The following is a 23364-nucleotide window of genomic DNA, read 5'->3' as shown; positions in this document are numbered from 1 at the left end:
TATTTTCTTGGCATTGAGATTACTTGTTCCTCAAAAGGAATATCCCTCAGCCAGCGGAAATATGTGCTTGAACTCATATTAGATTCAGGGTTAGTAGCATGCAAACCAAGTGTCATTCCTATGAAACAAAACATTAAGCTCACCACATAGGAGTACGATGAAAAAATCCAAAATTCCGAGACTAATCACTTATTAGATGACAACTCTTGTTACCAACGACCTGTTAGAAGACTTATATACCTCACAATGACTCGACTAGACATCAGCTACGCAATACAAATTCTCAGCCAGTTTATGCATGCCCTAAAATAATCCTACATGGATGTAGCAATTAAAGTACTTAAGTACTTAAAAAGTTGTCCAAGGTTGGGACTTCTCTTACCGAGAAAAGGATACTTAAGCATCACTGTGTACTATGACTCAGATTGGGGTTCATGCCCAATAACAAGAAGACCCCTCACTGGTTTCTGCATTAAACTTGGAAAATCTCTTATTTCATGGAAAACAAAGAAGCGAACCACAATATCACTCTCGCCAACAAAGGTAGAATATAGAGCCATGACTAAAACCACATGTGAGATCACATGGATTCTTGGTTTATTAAAGGATATAAATTTGCAAGTAGAAACATCGGTCAGGTTATATCGTGACAACAAGGCAGCAAATGAAATCGCAGCCAATCCAATTTTTCATGAAAAAATGAAGCATATAGAGATTGATTGCCACTTTGTTAGAGACAAAATACAAGAAAGTATGATCAAAACAGAGCACATGTGGACCACATATCAACTAGCAGATATCTTCACAAAGTCGTTATGTTAGAGACAACATTCGCATCTATTAGGCAAGCTTGGAGTTTATGACATTTATAAACCATGAGCTTGAGGGGGAGTGTTGACACTGAGTGATGATATGCATAATTAGCAGACAATCATGTGGAAGATTTAGTGTGATTAGACCTGGCAAAACGGGTGGGTGGGCCAGGTAAAGGTCGGGTCCAAACGGGTACGAGTCTCATGGGTACGGGCCCAAAATAGGTCAATCTAAATAGGTCCAAAATATTGGACTCGTACCCTACCGTATGCAGGTGTGGGTGGACTCGTGGGTACTTGCACTATTCACTTTAGTTTTCAATTTTTATAATTAAACCCCCACAATTTATACATTTTTCATTTTTTACAATCATACCCCATTCACCTAAACAACCTATATCTAACCCGCCAAATAGTCTCTAGTCTATTCACAAAACAACCTCTATCTAACCCACCAAACAACCTCTAATCTATTAACCAAACAACCCTTATCCTGCCCACCAAACAACCTCTAATCTATTAACCAAAAAACCCTTATCCTACCGACCAAACAACCACCTCCTTGTCCCCAAAACACTCCAAGAACACCATTTGACTCCAAGAACATTCGATTTCAAGCTTTCAAGTTTCAACACACCATCACAGATCACTATTCACTACTGCCATTTCAACCACCATCATCATTCCCCATCCCTCAAACACTTCAAATTAAAAAGCAAGAAATCCAAATAAAGAATAATCTCAAAACAGAACCAACATCAAATCATCAACAAAATAACCAAATACACAAACCCCATACTAACACCACCACTGTCACAATTATCATCCACCATCCATGGCTTGAAGTCGTTGCCTTTGCATTGTTTGAAGCCGTGATGGTGCCTTTGCTTCAAGTCATCGTCGTGGCCTCACTTGAAGGCACAGCGGTGGCTTTTAAAGGTGGGGTTTAGGTGGGTGATGGGGTTGCTAAGGGGTAAGGGGAGTGGAAGAAAAAGTAGTGGGGGAAGGTTAGTTTAATCGAAAGGGTCATTATCTTAGACAATAAAAAAAACTGTACAATTCACTCAGAAATGTACAACATGAGTTGAAACAATCAGCCACGCCTGGAGATCGGTGCAAGAAAATGGTTCAATGGCTTTTGATTTTTCATTGTAAGGGTGTGAGTGTTAGAAGGGCTAGACGGCTATAGCTTAGACTTTAGAGAATAGGGAAATGTTAATTTTTTTTTTTTTTTTAATTATGCGTGTACCATAGGTTTACCTGGTCCACCTGATTGAAAAACGGGTAGGGCCGGGTACGAGTCTAATTTAAATGGGTTTTTTAAGGGAGTACCCATACCCTATATTTTTTTAGCGGTACAGGTTGACCTGCGGGTGCAAACGCATTTTACCAGGTCTAGGTGTGATCAGATTAAAGTATAATTAGCAACATTATATTATTTCCTTCCTTATATTGATTCCTTACAAGTTACATTCTACTTGTATAAATTAGGACAAACTATACATGAAAAATACAACAAACATTTACATAATTCTTCTTTCCATTGTTTTGTTCTTTATTTCTCTTTTAGGCGTTCTCAACAACTAAGTTGCTTCTCTTGCCCCTCTAGCCTCTTCTTGGCATACTTCGGTAGTTCAACTACCTCTCTTGCCAGTCCTTTTCCAAATTCTTACAAAAACCTCCCAGTAAGGTCACCAGCTGGTGGGTAAGTTAATTTTTCTCTATAAACATTCATAGTATGCCCTAATATAATTTAAAATTACGTAACATCACAAAAAGGCTCCATTTAACATGAATGTAGCTCAGAAGAATAAAGGTTTCCTTTGAGGTGGTGAGGCATTAAAATATTAGTTGGGCATAGCTTGGTGATCAGTCTCATTTGATTCTTTTATTCAAAAGAAAGACATGGAAACTTCTTCACATCTTTGCTTCATTCCTAGGAAATGAACAATACCCCAGCTTTTAAATCTCTCATTTTCGGGGTAACATCGTATCTATTCATATTCTAAGTCGCTTCCTGCAGAGAGAAAACAAAAATGGGACAAGCATTACAGACATTTGCATCGGGTATTTTTATTTTATTTTCTCTTCTTTATTATAAATATTCATTGTTATTATTTTTAATTTATGGGTCTAAATAATATCATTAATTCATTAAAATTACATTTTTTTTATTGAGTTGCTAAATAATTATTCCACTCCTAATCCTAAGCTGTACAAATTGGTTTTCTTTTTTATTATAAATAAAATAAAATAAAAATTAAACCTTATGTGCCTTAATTGGTCCATTGCAGGAAGTGACGAAAAGAAGAATGAAGAGATTGGTCCTCTAATAGGACAATGTTATGAAGATTTTATTGCAAAAACAAAATTTGAGCTGATGACCTCGGCTGACTTCCACAAAGCAGTATGCCAAACCATCGAGTATTATAATTTTCTCATTCTTCTCTAGCCATATTTTAAATTTCTGGTCACATTGGATAAATCAAATTCATTAGAATATGTTTAACATTTGATTGGAAAATTATAAACTCTTAACTTTCATTTTATATGAGCAGAGAACTCAACAAAAAACTTGGTAGCACTCAATTTCGCGTACCAAATACTGACACTCTCAAGGCAGCGTATGAGGTAAGTAGTTATTTTTTTTATTTTTTTATTTTTAATTTCATTATTTTATTCTCAGCATTTTGCTTATCGATATTACTGTAAATTGCATGCGTTATCTCCATTTAATCAATTAATTATCATCAACCTTTTATCACTTTGTTTCTTATATTAAAACTTCAAAGTTGACCTTTGATAAAGATTGGAATATGTAGAGAAAATTTTTATAGGATGAACGGTTCATGATAGCCAGATAATAAATAAATTTTTACGGATCGATAAAATTGTATATATTTGATATGAATTTTGAAAATTTTTGTGGGATCGAGGTAGCCATCCTGCAGATCTGTGAATGTCGCTGTCCCTGATGTAAATATTAATTTTCATTAAATTAAAATTAAGCAATTATGAATGTCCATGAAAATAAATTCATATATAATACGATATATATTATTGCACAAATTTTGGGAAATGTTGGAAACATTTTTCTTTACAGTGTAATTAGCTACATTCACTGTAATAATTGATATTCATTTGGCTTAGTTAATATGTCAATAATTTGCAGAAGCACCACCAAGGAAAGGGAAAATCATTAACGAAAGAAGAGTTTCAAAGGATTCTTCAAGATGTGATATTTGCCACAGGATTTACAGGTTTTGGAGCAAAGGACATAATCTTCTATATCTTCGGACTTCCGGCGACAGCACTTCTCTTAAAGCAACGGATAGCACCAAGAGCAGTTCCCAACGACATTTTTATCCCCGTTGTCACCTCTGCCACTGTCTTCCTTCTTGCTAAACTTAATAAGATATAAAGAATGGATTGTACAATTGCTATTGCCCTCCATCCAGTCAGTCGAATTATGTTATTCACGAATGTTTTGCTTATTATCATATAGATTTTCATAAAATGCGTGGATAAAAGTAATAATATAATTGAGATATTAAGAAAAATATATATCATAATTTCATATAGAGATTAATTAATTAACCATTCAATTTAGGGAAATTAGATTAAACGGTTTAAAGCTACACGGAAAAGAAGTTGTTTTACTGTAATATTTCAATTCCATCAACACATGTATATATTCACAATTTATTAATTATATACATGTTACAAACAATCATGGAATATTGCATAAGTAATTTGATATTAATACTAACCTCTTGCCATAGCAATTGTTGTTTAATCTTCATGCTTCTGTCTCTTCAAAGTTTACAAAGTCTTCCAATTAAATGCAATTTCCAGTGCGATGACTTTTAGGTTAAAATTGCATTAACGGGACCTGTAACCTCTCCCAATATATAAGCAATTATCTTTTTATCAAAGACAACTGCCAATGGGAAGTAACCACATGTAACTGTTTAGTAGTTACCAATTTACTAAAACTACAAATTATTAAAAGTGTAGGGCCAATCAGTTAATGAATTTTAATTAATTAAAATTCCAACATTCTCACATTTGGTTCAAACTTTTTATATAACCCACAACATAGTAGTTTTATAGTCTTTATATTTAATCAGAAAAATAGAATTGCATGAATCATAGCAATAAGTTCTTTTTAAACAAGTATTACCTTCTATGTATTATTACGCAATTTTTCTCTTTCTAAATAAATGCTTAAATGTGGAATATTACTTTATGAACAAACCTCAAATTTTTTGTTCTAGGTTCTTCAGAATGTTTGTTATTCTCTAGCCAAAATGTATACAACTTAAAAAGAGAAAACAAACTAAATGATAGAGTTTCAAAGAATGAAAGCATTATCTCTCAAAGTGACAAATTAGGACGTAGTCCCATTTGAACTACATGATCCTTGAATGTCTTTGGTGGCATGTCTTTTGTTAGAGGATCAGCAATCATTTGCTCGGTGTGTATGTGTTCAATAAGCACTTCTTTGGCCTTAATGTGCTCTCTTATTGCTAAGTACTTAATGTTGATGTGTTTACTTCGACTTCCACTCTTATAGTTCTTAGCAAAGAACACAACAACTGAATTGTCACAATACAAACTTAGCAGCCTAGAGATAGATTCAACAATTCTAAGCCCAGAAATGAAACTTCTTAATAAAATACCAGGTGTAGTAGCCTCAAAATAGGAAACAGACTTAACTTCCATGCTAGATGTGGAGACCAAAGATTGTTTGGCGCTTCTCTAAGATATAGGACCTCTGGCTAGTATAAAAACATATCTGGATGTTGATTTTTGAGAATCAACACAACCAGCAAAGTCTAAGTCTGAATATCTGATGACCTCCAAAATGTCTAATCGTCTATATGTAAGCATACAATTTTTAGTCCCTTGAAGATGCCTCATGACCTTCTTTGCAACTCTCCAATGATCTAAACCTAGATTGCTTTGATATCTTCCTAACATTCTAATGCAAAAGCAATGTCAAGTCTATTATAGACTTGAGCATACATAAGGCTTCCAACAGATGAAATATAAGGAATGTTTTTCATTTGTTCCTTTTCAATCTCAAGTGTAGGACATTGGTTCAGATTGAACCTGTCACCCTTAACAATGGGAACAACACTGGGTGAACAATCTTTCATCCTAAAACTCTCAAGAATTTTAATAATATAGGTTTCTTGAGATAGTCCCAAAACATGTTGATATTGATCCCTATGAATCTTAATGCCAATGACCTAAGATGTTTCACCCATATCCTTCATGCTAAACTTTTGAGAGAGAAATTGTTTCACCTCATGCAGCAAACCCAACTCATTGTTTGAAATCATCTATATATAACATAAGGAAGATAATTTTACTTCCACTAACCTTATGGTATATACATTGATCTATAACATTCTCTACAAAACCAAATGAAGAGATACCATTATGAAATCTTAAATACCACTATCGAGAGGCTTGTTTTAGTCCATAGATGGACTTCTGAAGCTTGCAAACCAAATTCTCACCACCACTTGAAAATGAACCCAACAAGTTGTTTCATATAAACCTCTTCCTCCAAATCTCTATTGAGGAAAGTTGTTTTCACATCCATTTGATGTAAATTGAAATCAAAATGGGCAATTAATGTCTTGATGATGAGGAATGAATCCTTTTTAGAAATTGAAGAAAAAATCTCTTTATAATCTACCCCTTCCCTTTGCGTGAACCCCTTGGCAACAAGTCTAGCCTTGTATCTCTCAGTGTTGCCCAATGAATCCCTTTTGGTTTTGTGGCAAGATGAGGCACTATATCCTAGGTATGATTTTGTCTAAGTGCATTAAGTTCGTCAGCCATAGCTTGAGGCCAATGAGATTGTTGGACTGCTTCAAAGTAATCGAAAAGTTCTTTTTCGGCAAATATCTGACTCATAAAAATCCCGTGGGTAGAAGAAAGACGGTCAAAACTAACATAATTGGATGTAGGACAAAGGCTACCTGAAATATCTAGAATGGTTGGTCAAACATAATTTGTAGTTCATATAGGTGGTCGATTAGGACAAGAGGACCATCTTTGGGGAACTAGCTGTAAAGGCATATCAAAAGACCTTGTAGGAGATGGAGGTAAGGGTTCACCAGACTTAGAAGATTCTGCTGGAATTGTATCAAAATGAAGATCAGTAGTGATTGGTGGGGGACCAGAGTCTGTCAGTTGTGTACTCGTGTTAATGACATGGAGCATGATGAAATGAGGAGAGACCGATAAATCATTATCCAGAAAATTAGGCAAATGCTAAGATTGTGAACTTGAGTCTTTACAAATGTCTTTAAAGGGAAAGTTGTCTTCATGAAAGATAACATCTCGAGAAACAAAAAATATGTTCTTAACTGGATCGTATAGACGGTAACCCTTCTGGAGTATGGGATAACCCATAAAGATACATCGAGTAGCTTGAGGGCCAAACTTGTCATGTGGACCAAGAACGCCAGAGTAACAAAGACAACCAATAGAGGTGGCTGATGTAAAGTGGTTTCCCAAACAGAATGTCATAAGGAGTCTTGCCACTGAGCACACAGGTTGGCATGCGATTGATCAAGTAGCTGTGACCACACATTCACCCCAAAAACCTATAGGTACATTGGCTTAGTATTTAAGGGCACAAGCTACTTCTAATAGGTGACAGTGTTTTCATTCTATAACCCCATTTTGTTATGGAGTATAGACGCAAGAACTCTTGTGGAGAATTCCAAGGGACAAAAACAAAGAGGAACAGTGAAAATTAATGAAATCCAGAGCATTATTAGTTCGAACATGTTGAATTGATGTGTGAAATTGAATTTTTACCATGGACAATTTATTTATTTATTTATTTTTTTGATATGGGGAAGTGTTTGAGTTTCGGATTGCATGAGGAAGACCCACGTCCCACAAGAGAAATCATCTACAATGGTGAGAAAAAAAAATGGATCCATCATGATTAGGGGGGTGATAAGGACCCCAAATGTCAAGGTGGATCAAGACAAAATGATGTGTAGTAGTGGTTGTGCTATATGGAAAGGTAGTACGAGATTGTTTTGCAAGAGGACAAACCAGACACTGTGGTTGAGGAATTGAGGCACTGTGCCCCAATCTTTGATGGAAAATAAAAGAATTTTTATTAATATTTGTATTACAATGAGAAGTTTTAATACAAGAAGGCGACTTTTGAAATTCTTTAAAAAAATTATCAGTTATCCAGTAGTACAAACCATGATGGACCTTACCCAAGCCCATCAATTTCCCAATTCAAGGGTCTTGAAATTCACACTTAGTAGTAAGAAATTTTAATATGCAATTGTTATTTGTGCAAATTTTGGATACAGAAATAAGATTGAAATGAAAATTGGGAACAAACGGAACAATTTTTAAGCACTACATTTTTTCTTAGGTGGACGGTTCCAATATGGGTGGCTAGTGCAATATTTCCGTTTGGCATACGTACAGAGGCAGACAACTTAGTAGACATATGACTATGGAAAAAATATTTGGGATTGCAAATAATGTGGTCACTAGCCCCTGAATCAATTATCCATATATCATCTTTAATAAAATTTAGACAGAAATATGTACCTGCATGAGAAGTCGTATTTGCTTATGAGATACGATTCAGCATTTGGAGATTGTATTGTATTTTTTTTTATCAATCATTTACTTTGAATATTTGTAAACTAGAATCAAAATTGAGATTGTTGTATTGTATTTGTATACTTGTATTTCTAATGGAGATGTAATTGTTAATGTTAATTCTTAATCCTAATTTCTAAGTTTGTATTTGTAATTTATAATTATAAGTAATAAAAAAGTGTTGAAATTCAATTAATATTTCAATGTCTCTTTAGTTTATTATATTTCATAGTGATTATATATTTTTTTAATGAATACAAATACAAAATGTCACTAAATATAACATATATAACACCCTCCTCCAGCCAGGTACCATCTAAGTATTCCGTTACAATGGAAACTTAGAGAATTAATGCCTAGAAGGTTTGGTAATTTAAAACGTAAATATTGGTTATAAACATGTACTATATGAAAATAAATAAATAAAAACTTCTCCTCTCATTTACATTACTTTCTTAATCAAACTGTCGAAATATGATTTTATATAAAAAATATGGTTTAAGGAAAACAACTAAATCAATTGTTTAATAGCGGAAGCAAATATAAAATATCTCCCATCATTTATAAGCAAGACATATTCATTATTTCATAAAACTTAGATTATAGACATCAAACTATATATATTAAATAAAAAACAACATCCTTTATATAATATCATAAGTTTAATTAAAACATAAGTTAACATGCATGCCCCCAAGCTTCCTTGACTGTCGCTCGCCATTACCACTTCAACCATTACCTGCAAAACATGGAAGCTAGGGAAATGAGTGCTAGTCACTCAGTAAGGGTATCGATCATTTAACCTTATGTAACATTCTCAAACTTAGAAAACATCTTATTTACTTATAGTAACACATTCTTTCGAGCTAGTATACTTGGAAAATATACTATGATAAAAATACATAAGCATAAAAGTGAAAAGTAATGGGCCCAAAAATTTCTTTACTTATATATATAATTTTGTACATAAACAAAAGTAACATATACAATAGCTTAAAAACATTGGACAGTAGTGCCATTTCTCTCCGCTTCTCGACGCCCATCCGACCGCTTCTCACCTATTTCCTACAAAAACATTTAGAAACAACATGGTGAGTACTAATTGCTCAGTAAGTAAATCCACTACACTATACTTCTATCTCCGTTGCTCAAACTTTGAATTCTTTCTTTACATTACACTTTTTCTTCCTCTTCATTCTTTCTATATTCTTTAACTCTTTCTGGTTCTCACTCTTCTTTCATTCTAACTTTCTTTGTTCTTTCTTTCCAATTCTCTTTGTTCTTTCTTTCTTCTAATTTCTCACTATCCATGATAGGAATCATAGGATCATGCATGGATGAGATGCAAATGCACAAATGCATAGAGATGCATTTTTCTGTTTCTTATTCTGTTTTCTTTCTCTTTTCTATATTTCTTTCTTTCTTTCTATATTTCTTCTTCTCTTCTTCTCTTCTTTTCTTTCTTTTCTATTCTTTCTTATTCTTTTCTGATCGGACTCGGTTATTGCATGGATTCGGAACCCTGGCCGTGTGAGTGAGTACAATCCTCATCTACATGCACTCTTACGGACTGTACGAATTCTTTTTCTTCTTAGGCCACTCATTTAAGGTGGCGTGCATGTAGGTATTTTCTTCTGGGTACAGCCCTCATCCACATGCACTCTTATGGGCCATACAAATTCTTCTTCTTATTCTAAGGCCGCTCATTGAAGGCGACGTGCATGTGGGAATATTCTTCTTCTTGTCACCCACGGGTTTCCCATCGCAATAACCTTTCTTTTCTTCTTTTTAGCACTTTGCTTTCTTTCTTTTTGTTCTTTAGTGCTTTTCTTTCTTTTTGTTCTTTAGTGCTTTTCTTTCTTTTTCTTTATTCTTTAGTATGCATGTATGCATGTATGCATGTAGATGGATTCTTCTTATTATTCTTTCTCAATTCTCAATTAAATGCAAAGGTGCAATATGGCATGTAAACATGTCATTTCCTACTTTCTCTACCATCTACACACTCATTTTAAATTATTATACCATCATAACCATACATGCATTTCACTTTGGAATTTCATCAAACAAGTGGTATGCACAAACAAGCACTAGATTATCTACACTTCTATCTTTTTTTTCTAGCTACCAAAATGGGAACACAACTCTCTACAACTAACCTCAAACCTGGATAGAAAATTCACACTTCAAAATTCTATCTCAAATTTCTCATAATTTCTTCAAACTTCCACCAATTCATCTCATCTACACACAATTTCTCATGGTGGAATTCAACCCAACACTCAACATAATTTCATCATCAATTCTCAATACTCAAGCATATAAATACATATAAGGAAATTCTCTACTCAAGTATTATTCAAATCAAGGGCTAGGGTTGGCTTTACTTACCTTGAACTTGAGTACTTCCACTAGAATCTCTTTCTCTCGGTAGAATTCCCCTTTCTCTATAATCCTAAGCATATAAACTATAAGAACTCAACACTTTAATAATAAATCTCATTTCTATTACAAGAATTCTTACCTTTGGATGCTTAGGATTAAATCTCTACCAAAAAAAATCCAACCAAAAGACCCCTAAATCCCCTTGGAAATTGATGAAGGAATTGAGAGAATTTGAGAGTGAAGGTGGCGTGAGAGGCAGTAGATAATGATAGGGTTTGTGGTCTTGAACCCTTAATATCTTATATTAATAGGCACACTTTCCCATTTTGCCCTTACACGTTCTTAAAAATTCCATCTTTGCCCTTTAGTCAATTACACAAATGCCCTTACCTTCATTGCATTTTCCATGAAATTTTCTTACTTTTCACTCCCTACATTTGCAACTAATTAGGGGTAGAATGGTCACTTTGCCCTTAAGGAAATTTCTCCAGAATTTTCCCAAGAATTCTAGCCAGCTCTTTGCCTCGGCGAAAAATTCCAGAGCATACGTCGCCGTGGCGAAGTCTGCAATTCACAACTTTGCCAATTCTCTACCTTAAAACAAGCAACACTATGGGCAAATAGGCAGCACTAAGAGTATATAGGCTTAACTAAGGGTAAACAAGCATAAATAAATGACGTACCTCAATGTGGGCGTTACGCTTATACATGAACCAAACATTAATAACATATATGTAATATAACATAGCATATTCAGTTCATACCATAATGCATAATATAATTCATGTATTGGTTTCCTTTAATGTTCATGAATGATGCACTTCAATGCCACGCATGTATAAATACATTTTTCTTTGAAAACTTTTTATTGTTTGCTGATCAAACTAAGGTGAGGCATGGATTACGGAACCTTTGGCAAATGAGCTAACCTTAACTTATAACACAGTCCCCATGGTAATGCACGCTATGGACTGTTCATTTCTTTTGGTCAAGACATGTGCATGAGTGAGCTCAAGTTCCCCATAACATGCCAACAGCTTCCATAAAACTTAAAAATCATTTTCTTCACAAAAATGCATGTCTATGTACCTTGAAATCATTTTACTCAAACTTGGGATGAAGTCCTCCGTTTTTCATTAGTAATATGCTTTACATGCTCTATTCTTAAGAAACATACACTTTCCATATATGGAAATTTCGTGGATGCATAATTAATTCATAGAAACATGTCATACTTAGGCTTGTTTATACATAAGGAAGCTCATAATTAGGTAATACATAACATATTATACATAACCTCCATGGTCATTCATTACATCAAATATATATGTTCATACAATCATTAAATAATCACAAAGATCACTCGTTCAAGCATGCTTCGAAACCCTTTAAGAATTATTTCCACACTTGAAATCAATCATAGATTATTAGGCTAAAAAATAAATTAAGAAATTGGAAGCACTTTTGAGGTAGTCATACTGCACAGGTCATATTCAAGAAGGCATATCTCGAGTTATACACAACGGATTGATATGATCTTGATCTTGTTTTAAATATTAGAGAAAGAGATACAATGTTTATGTTTATACCTCAACCCATTTGGATAAGTAAGATGTCCAAAAATCACTCAGAAGGCCACGAACTTGATAGTGGCAACCATGGTAACATGCCTTTTTAAAGGCTTTTCCATACCTATTTACCTTCACGTACTCCCTAACTTTTCCTAACCATTCTCCCCTATGAAAACATGTTAAATGATCAATAATAACCTCCCTTGTAACATGTTAAATGCTCATGACACAACCATTTCCATTAATTGCCATCAAACTTCAATTTTCTACAATTCACATATAAATCCATCAATTGCAAATTATAGCATGAAACCAAGCTCAATCTTTTGTGACAAAATTAAGGTTCCCTAATACTAAACCTAGAAACCTAATTCTTATTTCATATCAAAGGGAGGTTTCCCTTACCTTGTGTGAAGAAATCACACTCTTTTGCAAATTTCCTCCTCCTTATCTCCCATTGACTCTTTATCCTAAAATAATTCATAAGAAAACTTTATTTACTTGAAACACATAATAGTCATATAAGACAAGGAGTTGAAATTTACCTCCTAATACTCTTAATACAGGAAGAAATATAAGACACTTGAAAGATTGCAACTAAGAAGCTTGAAATTTCAATAGAGGAAATAGAATTAATGGAGAAGTATTGAAGAAGATGATGGAAAGTGGAAGAATACATGTGTTGGCCGACCTATACAAACTAAAATCAAGATTCTTTTTTTGCAAAAGCCATTCATTTGTCTTTTGCATTTAATGACTTAAAACATTATTTTCCTTTTTTCCCTTAACAATTTTCTTTTTATTACTCCTCAATCCTTCATCATCTTTATCTTGTCAAGCCAACAAAATATCATCATTCTCTTACCACTTTATCCCAAGGCATGTGCATGGTCGTTAACTTAGCACATAAAAATGGAAAGACTATTTTACTCTTGGACGTACCGATGGGTTTACATTTCTCCCCTCCTTATAGGAATTTCGTCCTCGAAATTAAGCAAATAACTTTGGGTAGCAGTCTCTCATGTCTTGCTCCACTTCCCAAGTAGCTTCCACAACCTTGTGATTTTTCCAAAGAACTTGGATGAGTGGAATACTTTTAGTCTAGACCTCTTTATTCTTTCTATGCAATATTTGGACTGGACACTCCTCAAAAATCAAATTCTCCTTCAATTTCACTTCCTCTGCTTGTAACTCATGAGAAGGATCATTTATGTACTTGCATAACAATGAAACATGAAGAACATTATGCACTTGTTCCATGCTCAGTGGTAATGTAAGTCTGTAAGCTACTTTTCCAATCCTTTCTAGCACTTTAAAAGGACCAATGTATCCTGGAGCAAGCTTTCCTTTTCTGCTAAATCTCATTACATGTTTGTATGGGGAATCTTAACAAAAAGTTTGTCCCCTACTTGAAATTCCACTTCCTTTCTCTTCAAGTTTGCATAACTCTTTTGACGATCCTAGGCTTGTTTCATTCTCTCTTTGATTAACCTGATATCTTCAATCATCTTTTGAGTCATCTCTGGTCCTAAGGCTTAAACCAAAGACTCCTTCTTTCCTACTTCATCCCAATACAAAGGTGATCTGCACTTTCTCCCATATAGAGCTTCATATGGTGCCATTTGGATAGTAGCCTGATAATTGTTGTTATAGGTAAATTCCATTAATGGAATTATATCACTCTAATTCGCTTTATGATCCATACAACAGGCCTGTAAAATATCTTCAATCACTTGATTGGTTCTTTTAGTCTGACCATCTGTTTGGGGGTGATAAACCGTATTAAAAGCTAGCCTTATACCTAGCACCTTTGTAACCCATGCCAGAAGGCTAAAACAAATCTTGAATCTCTGTCTGACACTATTGTCTTAGGCACACCATGTAACCTCACAATTTCTTTTACATAAATCTGACCCAACTGATCTAAAGTAGTTGTATCCTTCACTAGTATGAAGTGCGCTGACTTAGTTAGTCTATCTATAATCACCCATAGTGCATTATACCCTTTTTGTACTCTTAGAAGGCCAACAATAAAATCCATAGATATGTCTTCCCATTTCCATTCAAGAATACTAAGAGGCTATAGTAATCCTAATGGTCTCTGGTGTTCAGCTTTAATCTGCTGACAAATTAAACATTTAGCCACATAATCACTGATATCTTTCTTCATACATGACCACCAGTAGCTTTTCTTTAAATCTTGGTACATCTTTACACTTCCAGGGTGGTTGTATAAAGTGTATCGTGTGCTTCTCTATGAATTTTACTCTTCAACTCTACATCTTAAGGAACACATAACCTATCTCGAAATTTCATAATACCATTCACTACACTAAAATTTGTCTCTTTGCCCTCATTTACTCGCTTGTAGATTTCTTTGCAGGAATCATCAACTACTTGTTTTTCTTTGATCTCCTCTATTAATGCAGATTTGATTTCCAATCTAGCACATCCTCCAGTTACAACCTCAATTCTCTCCCTGAGGATTTCTCGCTACAACTCTTTTTGTATTGTGATCTGGAATAGGGGAACTTTCTGGCTTAAGGCATCTGTTACTACATTAGCTTTCCCTATATGGTACTTGATTTCACAGTCATAGTCTCTGACTAACTCTAACCATCTTCTCTGCCTCATATTCAACTTTTTATGAGCGAAGAAATACTTTAAACTCTTGTGGTCTGTGTAAATATTACTCTTGACAACATTTAGATAATGACGCCAGATTTTTAAGGAAAACACCACTGTTGCTAATTCTAAATCATGTGTAGGGTACCTTAGTTCACAATCTTTTAGCTATCTAGAGGCATAGGCTATCACCTTTTCTTTTTGCATCAATATTGCCCCAAGACCATTGTGTGAAGCATCGATATAAATGTAATAATCAACACCCTCTCGGGCAAAGCTAAAATGGGAGTTGTGGTCAATCTCCTCTTTAACTGATGGAAACTCTGCTCACATAAATCTATCCACTGAAATGGAGTCTCCTTCTTAGTAAGTTCAATGAGTGGACAAGCAAGTTTAGCAAACCTTTGCACAAATTTTTTGTAATACCCAGCTAGGCCTAGAAAACTGCCCACCTTCTTCACTATTGTTAGCCTTTTTCATTTAAGTACTGCCTCTACCTTACTAGGATCCTTTGATATGCCTTCCTTGGAAACCACACGACCAAGAAACATTACCCGATCCAACCAAAACTCACATTTGGAGAACTTGGCATACAATTGCTTCTTCCTTAATCTTTGCAATACAAACCTCAAACGTTGTTCATGTTCTTCATTTATTTTAGAGTAGACTAGGATATCATCTATAAACACCACAAGAAACTTATCTAGACAGTCATGGAAAACCCTACACCAAGTCCATAAATATTGTTGGTGCATTGGTCAATCGAAAAGGCATCACAACAAACTCATAGTGTCCATACCTAGTTCGGAAGGGAGTTTTTTTAATGTCATTCTTTGCAATTTTGACTTGATGGTAGCCTGGCCTAAAATAAATTTTAGAGAACACTGGAGCACATCTTAGCTAATCAAATAAGTCATCGATACGAGGCAATGGATATTTATTCTTCACTGTCACCTTATTCAACTCCCGATAATCTATGCACATCAAGAGGGATCCATCCTTCTTCCTAACAAATAGAATTGAAGCACCCCATGGTGAATGACTCAGTCTGATAAAACCTTTATCTAATAACTCTTGAAATTGCTTCTTTAACTCTTGGAGTTTTGCTGGAGGCATTCTGTATGAATCTTTTGAAATTGGTGTGGTACCCGGATCCAACTCTATACAACATTCTACTTCCCTTTCTAGAGGCACACCTAGTAATTCATCTAGAAATACAACCGCAAATTCCCAAACTATAGGCACATCATACACACTAGGGGTTGGAGTCTTCGACATATTCACTGCATGGGCTATATACTCCATACATCATTTTCTCAACATCTTTCTCGCTTTGATGGCACTTATCATACCAGTAAGTATGTGACCTTTTCCAAAATTAAATTTATCTCTATTATCTAAATTAAATCTAACCTTTTTCTTGTGACAGTTTATCTCTCCAACATCCTACCTAGGAAACCCATGCCTAGGATAACATCAAAATCGGGCATATAAAAAACAATCAAGTCAACTTCTAACTCTCGCCCATCAATAACTATTGTTTCCCCACAAAGAACCTCACTAGTTACTACACTTTTCCCATCTGGCAACTCTATCTTTAAGATTGGTTCCACTTTATTAGGCTTTAATCCTAATCTTTCAACAATTCCATAGGAAATAAAGGAGTGGGTAGCTCTTAAGTCAATTAAAGCATATAATGGGACAAAGTGGAAATATAACTGACCATTGACTACTGATGGGTTGGCTTTTGCCTGGCTTTGGGAGACAGTGAATACTCTGGCATTAGCTCCTCCAATTGTCTGAGTAACTGGAGGATGAGGGTTTCGACAATATCTTGCCAAATACCCTGGTTATTTGCCCTTAAAGCACACATTTTTCCCACTAGGCATTCCCCTTTATGTTGCTTGCCACATTTATGATAGTAAGAGAGATTATTCTTCTTCTACTATTGCCTTTTACCCTTCCAATTCTTCTTATTTACATGAGGCTGAAAGTTCTTCTTGTTCTTACTGTCTTTGGTAAAGGAGAAGGCTTCATCACAACTCTTTTGTGGTTTTGAAAGAGGATTATTTGCTACAACCACTGGTTTGGACTGTTGAACATCTCTATTGACATACACTTCTACCCATAGTGCTCGATTCAAGGCTTCAAGATATGTCTGTAGAGGCTGAGCACCCGCCATAACATCTCAGGCTATCTCGGGGTGTAACCAATTTACAAATCTTTCCATTCTCGCCAGAGGAGTATCAACCATAACAGGAGCAAATCGAGCTAATGAGTTGAATAGAGTAGAATACTCCTTAACTGTCTTACTCCCTTGCTGCAAATTCATAAACTCTTGAGTCTTAATAAATAACATACATATTGTCATGTACTCTACATTAAACAACCTTTTTAAATCACCCCAAGTGAGAGCGGCAATATTGAGAGCATGTTTGATTAATTCCCACCAAATTCTGGTATCATCTCGTAGCAAATAAGTGGCATATCGAATCTTTTCTTGATCTATCATCGTAAACAATGCCACTGCCCTCTCTACTGCTTTGATCCATTCTTCAGCTATTGATGGATCGGTAGTGCCACTAAATTCAGGTGGCTGGTGCTTGCTTGGGAGCCAATAAATAATTTCCAACTGTACTTGAGAAGTGGTAGGTGTTGATAAGTTGGCCCTGCACCCTAATTTAGAGGTAGTACAATCGTATTCTAATTTCCTAAGGCCTCCCTTATTACCACCCAGATCATATCTCCCACTGTGGCAACATCCAATCTTGTTGTAACATTTGGATTGGTACCTACAGGTGGAGTTAGAGTCTGCTTACTTTGCCTGGATCTAGTTTCTCGACTCATCTTGACACTTATAGAGTCAAAAGAAATGAACAAACTTCGTTATTTCATCAACTTAAACTTAAACAAGTAAAAGAAAAACTTACAGTGGTTAACTTGTGAGGGTGTGTCAACGTAGCATGAGGGACATACGAAAAACTTCATGAAATAACAATCTAGTTCCATAAAATAGAAAACATCTCTTAACTACCAGAACCGTGCTCTAATACCAACTGTAACAACCCCCTCAAGCTGGGTACCCTCTAAGTATTCCATTACTATGGAAATATAGAGAATTCATGACTGGAAGGTTGTGTGATTTAAAACGTAAATCATGGTTACAAACATGTACTATATGAAAATAAATAAATAAAAACTTCTCCTCTCATTTACATTACTTTCTTAATCAACCTGTCGAAATATGACTATATATTGAAAATATGGTTTAAAGAAAACAACTACATCAATTGTTTAATAGCGGAAGCAAATATAAAATATCTCCCATCATTTATAACGAAATATATTCATTATTTCATAAAACTTAGATTATAGACATCAAACTATATACATTAATTCAAACACAACATCCTTTATATAACATCATAAGTTTAATTAAAAGAAAAGTTAACATGCATGCCCCCAAGCTTCCTTGATTTCCGTTTGCCATTACCACTTTAACCATTACTTGTAAAACATGGAAACTAGGGAAATGAGTGCTAATCACTCAGTAACGGTATCGATCATTTAACCCTATGCAACATTTTCAAACTTGGAAAACATCCTATTTACTTATACATGAACCAAACATTAATAACATAAAAATAACATATATGTAATATAACATAGCATATTCAGTTCATATCATCATGCATAATATAATTCATGTAGTGCTTTCCTTTAATGTTCATGAATTATGCACTTCAAATGCCATGCATGTATAAATACATTTTTCTTTGAAAACTTTTTATTGTTTGCCGATCAAACTAAGGTGAGGCATGGATTACGGAACCTTTGGCCAATGAGCTAACCTTAAATTATAACACAATCCCCATGGTCATGCATGCTATGGATTGTTCATTTCTTTTGGACTAGACATGTGCGCGAGTGAGCTCAAGTTCCCCATAACATGCCAACAGCTTCCATAAAACTTAAAAATCATTTTCTTCACAAAAATGCATGTCTATGTACCTTGAAAGCATTTTACTCAAACATGGGATCTAGTCCTCCTTTTTTCATTATTAATATGCTTGACATGCTCTATTCTTTAAAAACATACACTTGCCATATATGAACATATCATTTCATCATGGCCATTTCGTGGATGCATACTAAGTCATAGAAACATATCATACTTAGGCTTGTTTATACATAAAGAAGCTCATAATTAGGTAATACATAGCATATTACACATAATCTCCATGTTCATTCGTTACATCAAATATATGTGTTCATACAATCATTAAATAATCACAAAGATCACTCTTTCAAACATGCTTCAAAACCCTTTAAGCATTATTTCCATACTTGAAATCAATCATAGATTATTAGGCTAAAAAATAAATTAAGAAATTGGAAGCACTTTTGAGGCAGTCATGCTACACAAGTCATGTTCAAGAATGCATATCTCGAGTTATACACATTAGATTGATATGATCTTGGTATCGTTTTAAAGCTTAGAGAAAGAGATACAAGTTTATGTTTAGACCTCAATCCATTTGGATAATTAAGATGTCCAAAAATTGCTCAGAAGGCCACAAACGTGATAGTGGCAACCATGGTAATATGCCTTTGTTAAGGCTTTTCCATACTTATTTACCTCCACTTACTCCCTAACTTTTCCTAACCATTCTCCCTTGTGAAAACATGTTAAATGATCAATAATTACCTTCCTTGTAATATGATAAATGTGTTAGAGTACGTGCCCTAGAGCCAATCAATTATTGTAGAATTGACTCTTTGTAATAATGTTCATTGATCAATAAAAGGCATTTTATTCTATATCGCATAAATCATCATTATATGTATTGATATATGTCCTTAGAATGGTAGAACTGTGATGAGGGTATCAAGTGTTTCAAATCTTGATAGTGAGAACTCTATGAGCATATATGGTGGCCATTCTAGAAATGTCCATAGCCCTAGTATTATTCTGAAGTAAGGGCACAAATAATACGGTAAGGCTATTATAGTGTTGAATGGCCCTGTCGAAAGACAGTGACTGATCTCACTTTTCAAGGTTGTTTAGTGACAACCTCGTGTAACACATGGGTGCTTGCTGTAGGCAAGTTCACTAGATTGACCCACTAGAGGATTGCATATGAATGGTAACCCTAGTGTCTATAGAACAAATCCTCTAACGAATGGTGGTGCATGTGATCCTTAGATTTGAGATCACTGGAGCGCCTTGTGCACGGATTGGTGTAGTTTGACACTAGCCTAACACAGTTCTATTCAGAGTTGTCAATATGGCAGTGATTTGGTGCATCAAGGAGTGCATCAAGACTATGTGGATCGATAGAGGATTCATTACTCTCGGGTACAGAACGATGCAATTTAGTAAATGGCAATGACCCTAAAACTGTGGCCACAGTGGGATTGAGTTATTGCTCTATACAGTTTACAATTCAGGTCATTGGTCTAGTAACTGAACACATAATATCGAGAGTAACCGAGATTGACATTATTTCTATGCCTTGGTCTCGTTGAGATAACGGAAGATGAAAGGATTGGATTGTACGGTAACCATATCATTGACAGGTAGTTGTTTCACTGAATCAGAAACTATCGAGTAGCCAGATGCCTTGCTAGGGGCCAATCTTGGTCTGTGTGTAGTGAGACGATTAATTGGTGTTAATTGCGATACTACACACTACTGGTATGATGAGAAGCCTATGGGTCACACACATAGAAGATAATTTAAGAGCCAGATTATTAGAAGGGCGTTTTCATCTTTTTAGGCAAAAAGGGTATTTTGGTAATTTCACAGTACAATTAAATTTGCTGAGGTCGTAGCTTTTATTGAATTTGTTAATAAAATTAAATAAGTGAAATTATATTTAAATATGTATTCGCATATATTTAAATGAATTATTGTTATTTTTAAATGTTAATATATGATAAATATATATGTTAATTTAATTTAATTGAAATAATAATAATAATAATAATTAAAATATCTAAATGGGGCTATTTGGACATAAGGGTTGTTTGGGTTGTGTAATATACTATATAGCTAGTATTTCTATAAGAAATATAAGATAGAATTTACTAAATAACTTTTACAAACATATATATACATAATGTAAATCAAAAAGTTCTAATTTTTATTTCATATAAATATATACGCAAAACATTGATATACTTTAGTAAATATAAGGTAATCTTGAACAATGCCGCCAAACTCCACCACTTCTTGATGTGCTACCCGATCACAAATCATCTAGTACCTACAAAATAGTAAATTAACGGAGTGAGCACTAATTGCTCAGTAAGTAAACCAAACTGCACTACTGTGTTTCCTCTGTTACTCATGTTCTGATTTTTCTTTTTCTCACTTTATTCTTTGATTATATTCTTCATTCTTTTCTCTTTCTCTTTCTCTTATGCTGTAATCTCTTTCTTTTATTTTCTTTTCTGTTTCTGTTTCTTTTATTTCTTCTTTCTAGTTTGCTGATCGGACTAGGTTGATGCATGGATTTGGAACCCTGGCCAAGTGAGGGGGTATAGTCCTCATCTACAAGCATTACTCACGGACTGTACAAGTACTGTATCTCTTTGATGTGGTCGCTCGTTCGTGGTGGCGTGCATATAGGTATACTCTTGTAATGACTGCTTTATACTAGGGTACTCATAGAAAAATAGTAAGACATGAATATTAGCAAAAGTAAATGGGCCCAAAAATTTTCTTTTATTACATATAAGCATTCTTTATACAAAATAAACTATCATTTACAAAATGAGATTAAAACAGCGGACAGTGTAGCTATTGCTCCTCGCTTGTCGACACCCGTCCAACCGCGTTCTCACCTAGATCCTGCAACCACAAAGAAAACAACGGGGTGAGCACAAAATAATGCTCAGTAAGTAAATCCTCTACTCGACTGTCCTCGTAACTTATTTCTCTTAATTCTTTCCTTACACTCTTTCTCATCTCATTTATTTTCTCTTTCACACAGCTCTCTTAACTTTTGTTATATGTCACGGCCTCATCTTACCGAAGGCACGGTGGGGTGGAGTTCACACAGCACCAACCCATTGTTCATGACTTTCGGGTGGAGATCACAAAGCACCAACCCTTTTTCATAACTATCGGGTGGAGATCACAAAGCACCAACCTGTTTTCATACCTATCGGGTGGCGATCGCAAAGCACTAACCCGTTCTCATACCTATCGGGTGGAAATCACAAAGCACCAACCCGTTCTTAGTGCTCTTCTCATTCTCTCTACTCTTAGAGTAGTTCATTCACACAGTTCTTTACTCTTTCTTAAACTAGTATTCATAGTGTAGCTTAATGCTTAGAGTAGGTTAGTCACAAAGTTCTCTACTCTTTCTCAAACTACTTCTCAAATGCACAATTAATGCATATGGATGGTTCATGTTCATTAATGCACTTAGGAAATGCCAATATGCAATGTTGCAAAAATTAAGGTTCACAACTCATGCTCATACTTCTCTTAGGCATTTCATCAAACAACTAGTGTACATACAAACAATCCACTTTATTTATAAGTCTATCCCTCTCTTGAACCATCCAAAATGGGAGAAAACTCCCTCACCAAGCTATAATCCCTACCATAACTTAACACTTCCAAACAGATTTCTCAATGTCCTCCAGTTTCATCACAAACTACATTCTCCTCACACATCACACTTCTCAATTGAAGTGTATTTAACAACCACAAAATAACTACTCATCTCAACACAAGTTCTCAATAACATAACATATATCATGCATAAATAAAACTCTACTCAAAGAATTTCTCAAATATCAACTTGGATTGGGATTTACTTACCTTGTGATGGTGTGATTCCACTAACACTTCTCTTTTCCTTTGGTAGATGTCTTTTCTCTACACCTTTAAACAATAACACATTAAGACCTCAACACCTTTATAGGTAAATTTCACATCTAGAGCAAGGATTCTTACCTTAGGCTGCCTTAGATCAATTCTCTATCAAGATCCAACTAAAAACCCTCAAAAATCCTTGAAAGCTTGAAGGAAGAATTGAGAGGAAATGGAGAATGGAAGAGGCGGTGGAAGAAGAGTGAATGAAGGGTTTACTAAACTTAACCCCTTTTTAGATCAAATTATCTTCATTCATTCCCATTTTACCCTTACTATTTCTTAGGAATTTCACTTTTGCCCTTTGAATTCTTTGCAAATACGCCCCCGTTTAAACTATTTTCCATGTAATTTCCTTGCATTTCACTCCCCACTTTTCTTGATAATTAGGGGTAGAATGGTCATTGTGCCCCAGCAGAAG

At 34.9% G+C, this 23364-nt stretch overlaps 1 protein-coding gene across 1 annotated transcript; it reads left to right on the top strand.

Moving 5' to 3' along the window:
• The first annotated feature begins 2808 nt into the window (after positions 1-2808).
• Positions 2809-4319, top strand: LOC116144926. The gene is made up of 4 exons (XM_031430355.1): positions 2809-2879; positions 3107-3236; positions 3371-3443; positions 3985-4319. Exons 1-4 carry the CDS (start codon positions 2849-2851, stop codon positions 4231-4233), a joined length of 483 nt encoding a protein of 160 aa, XP_031286215.1. The 5' UTR covers positions 2809-2848; the 3' UTR covers positions 4234-4319.
• The last annotated feature ends 19045 nt before the right edge of the window (positions 4320-23364 follow it).

The sequence above is a fragment of the Pistacia vera genome, unplaced genomic scaffold (assembly GCF_008641045.1).
Source record: "Pistacia vera cultivar Batoury unplaced genomic scaffold, PisVer_v2 Contig46, whole genome shotgun sequence".
NCBI lineage: Eukaryota > Viridiplantae > Streptophyta > Magnoliopsida > Sapindales > Anacardiaceae > Pistacia > Pistacia vera.
The sequence above is the reverse complement of the archived record's forward strand: the minus strand, read 5'-3'. Positions and strand labels throughout refer to the sequence as shown.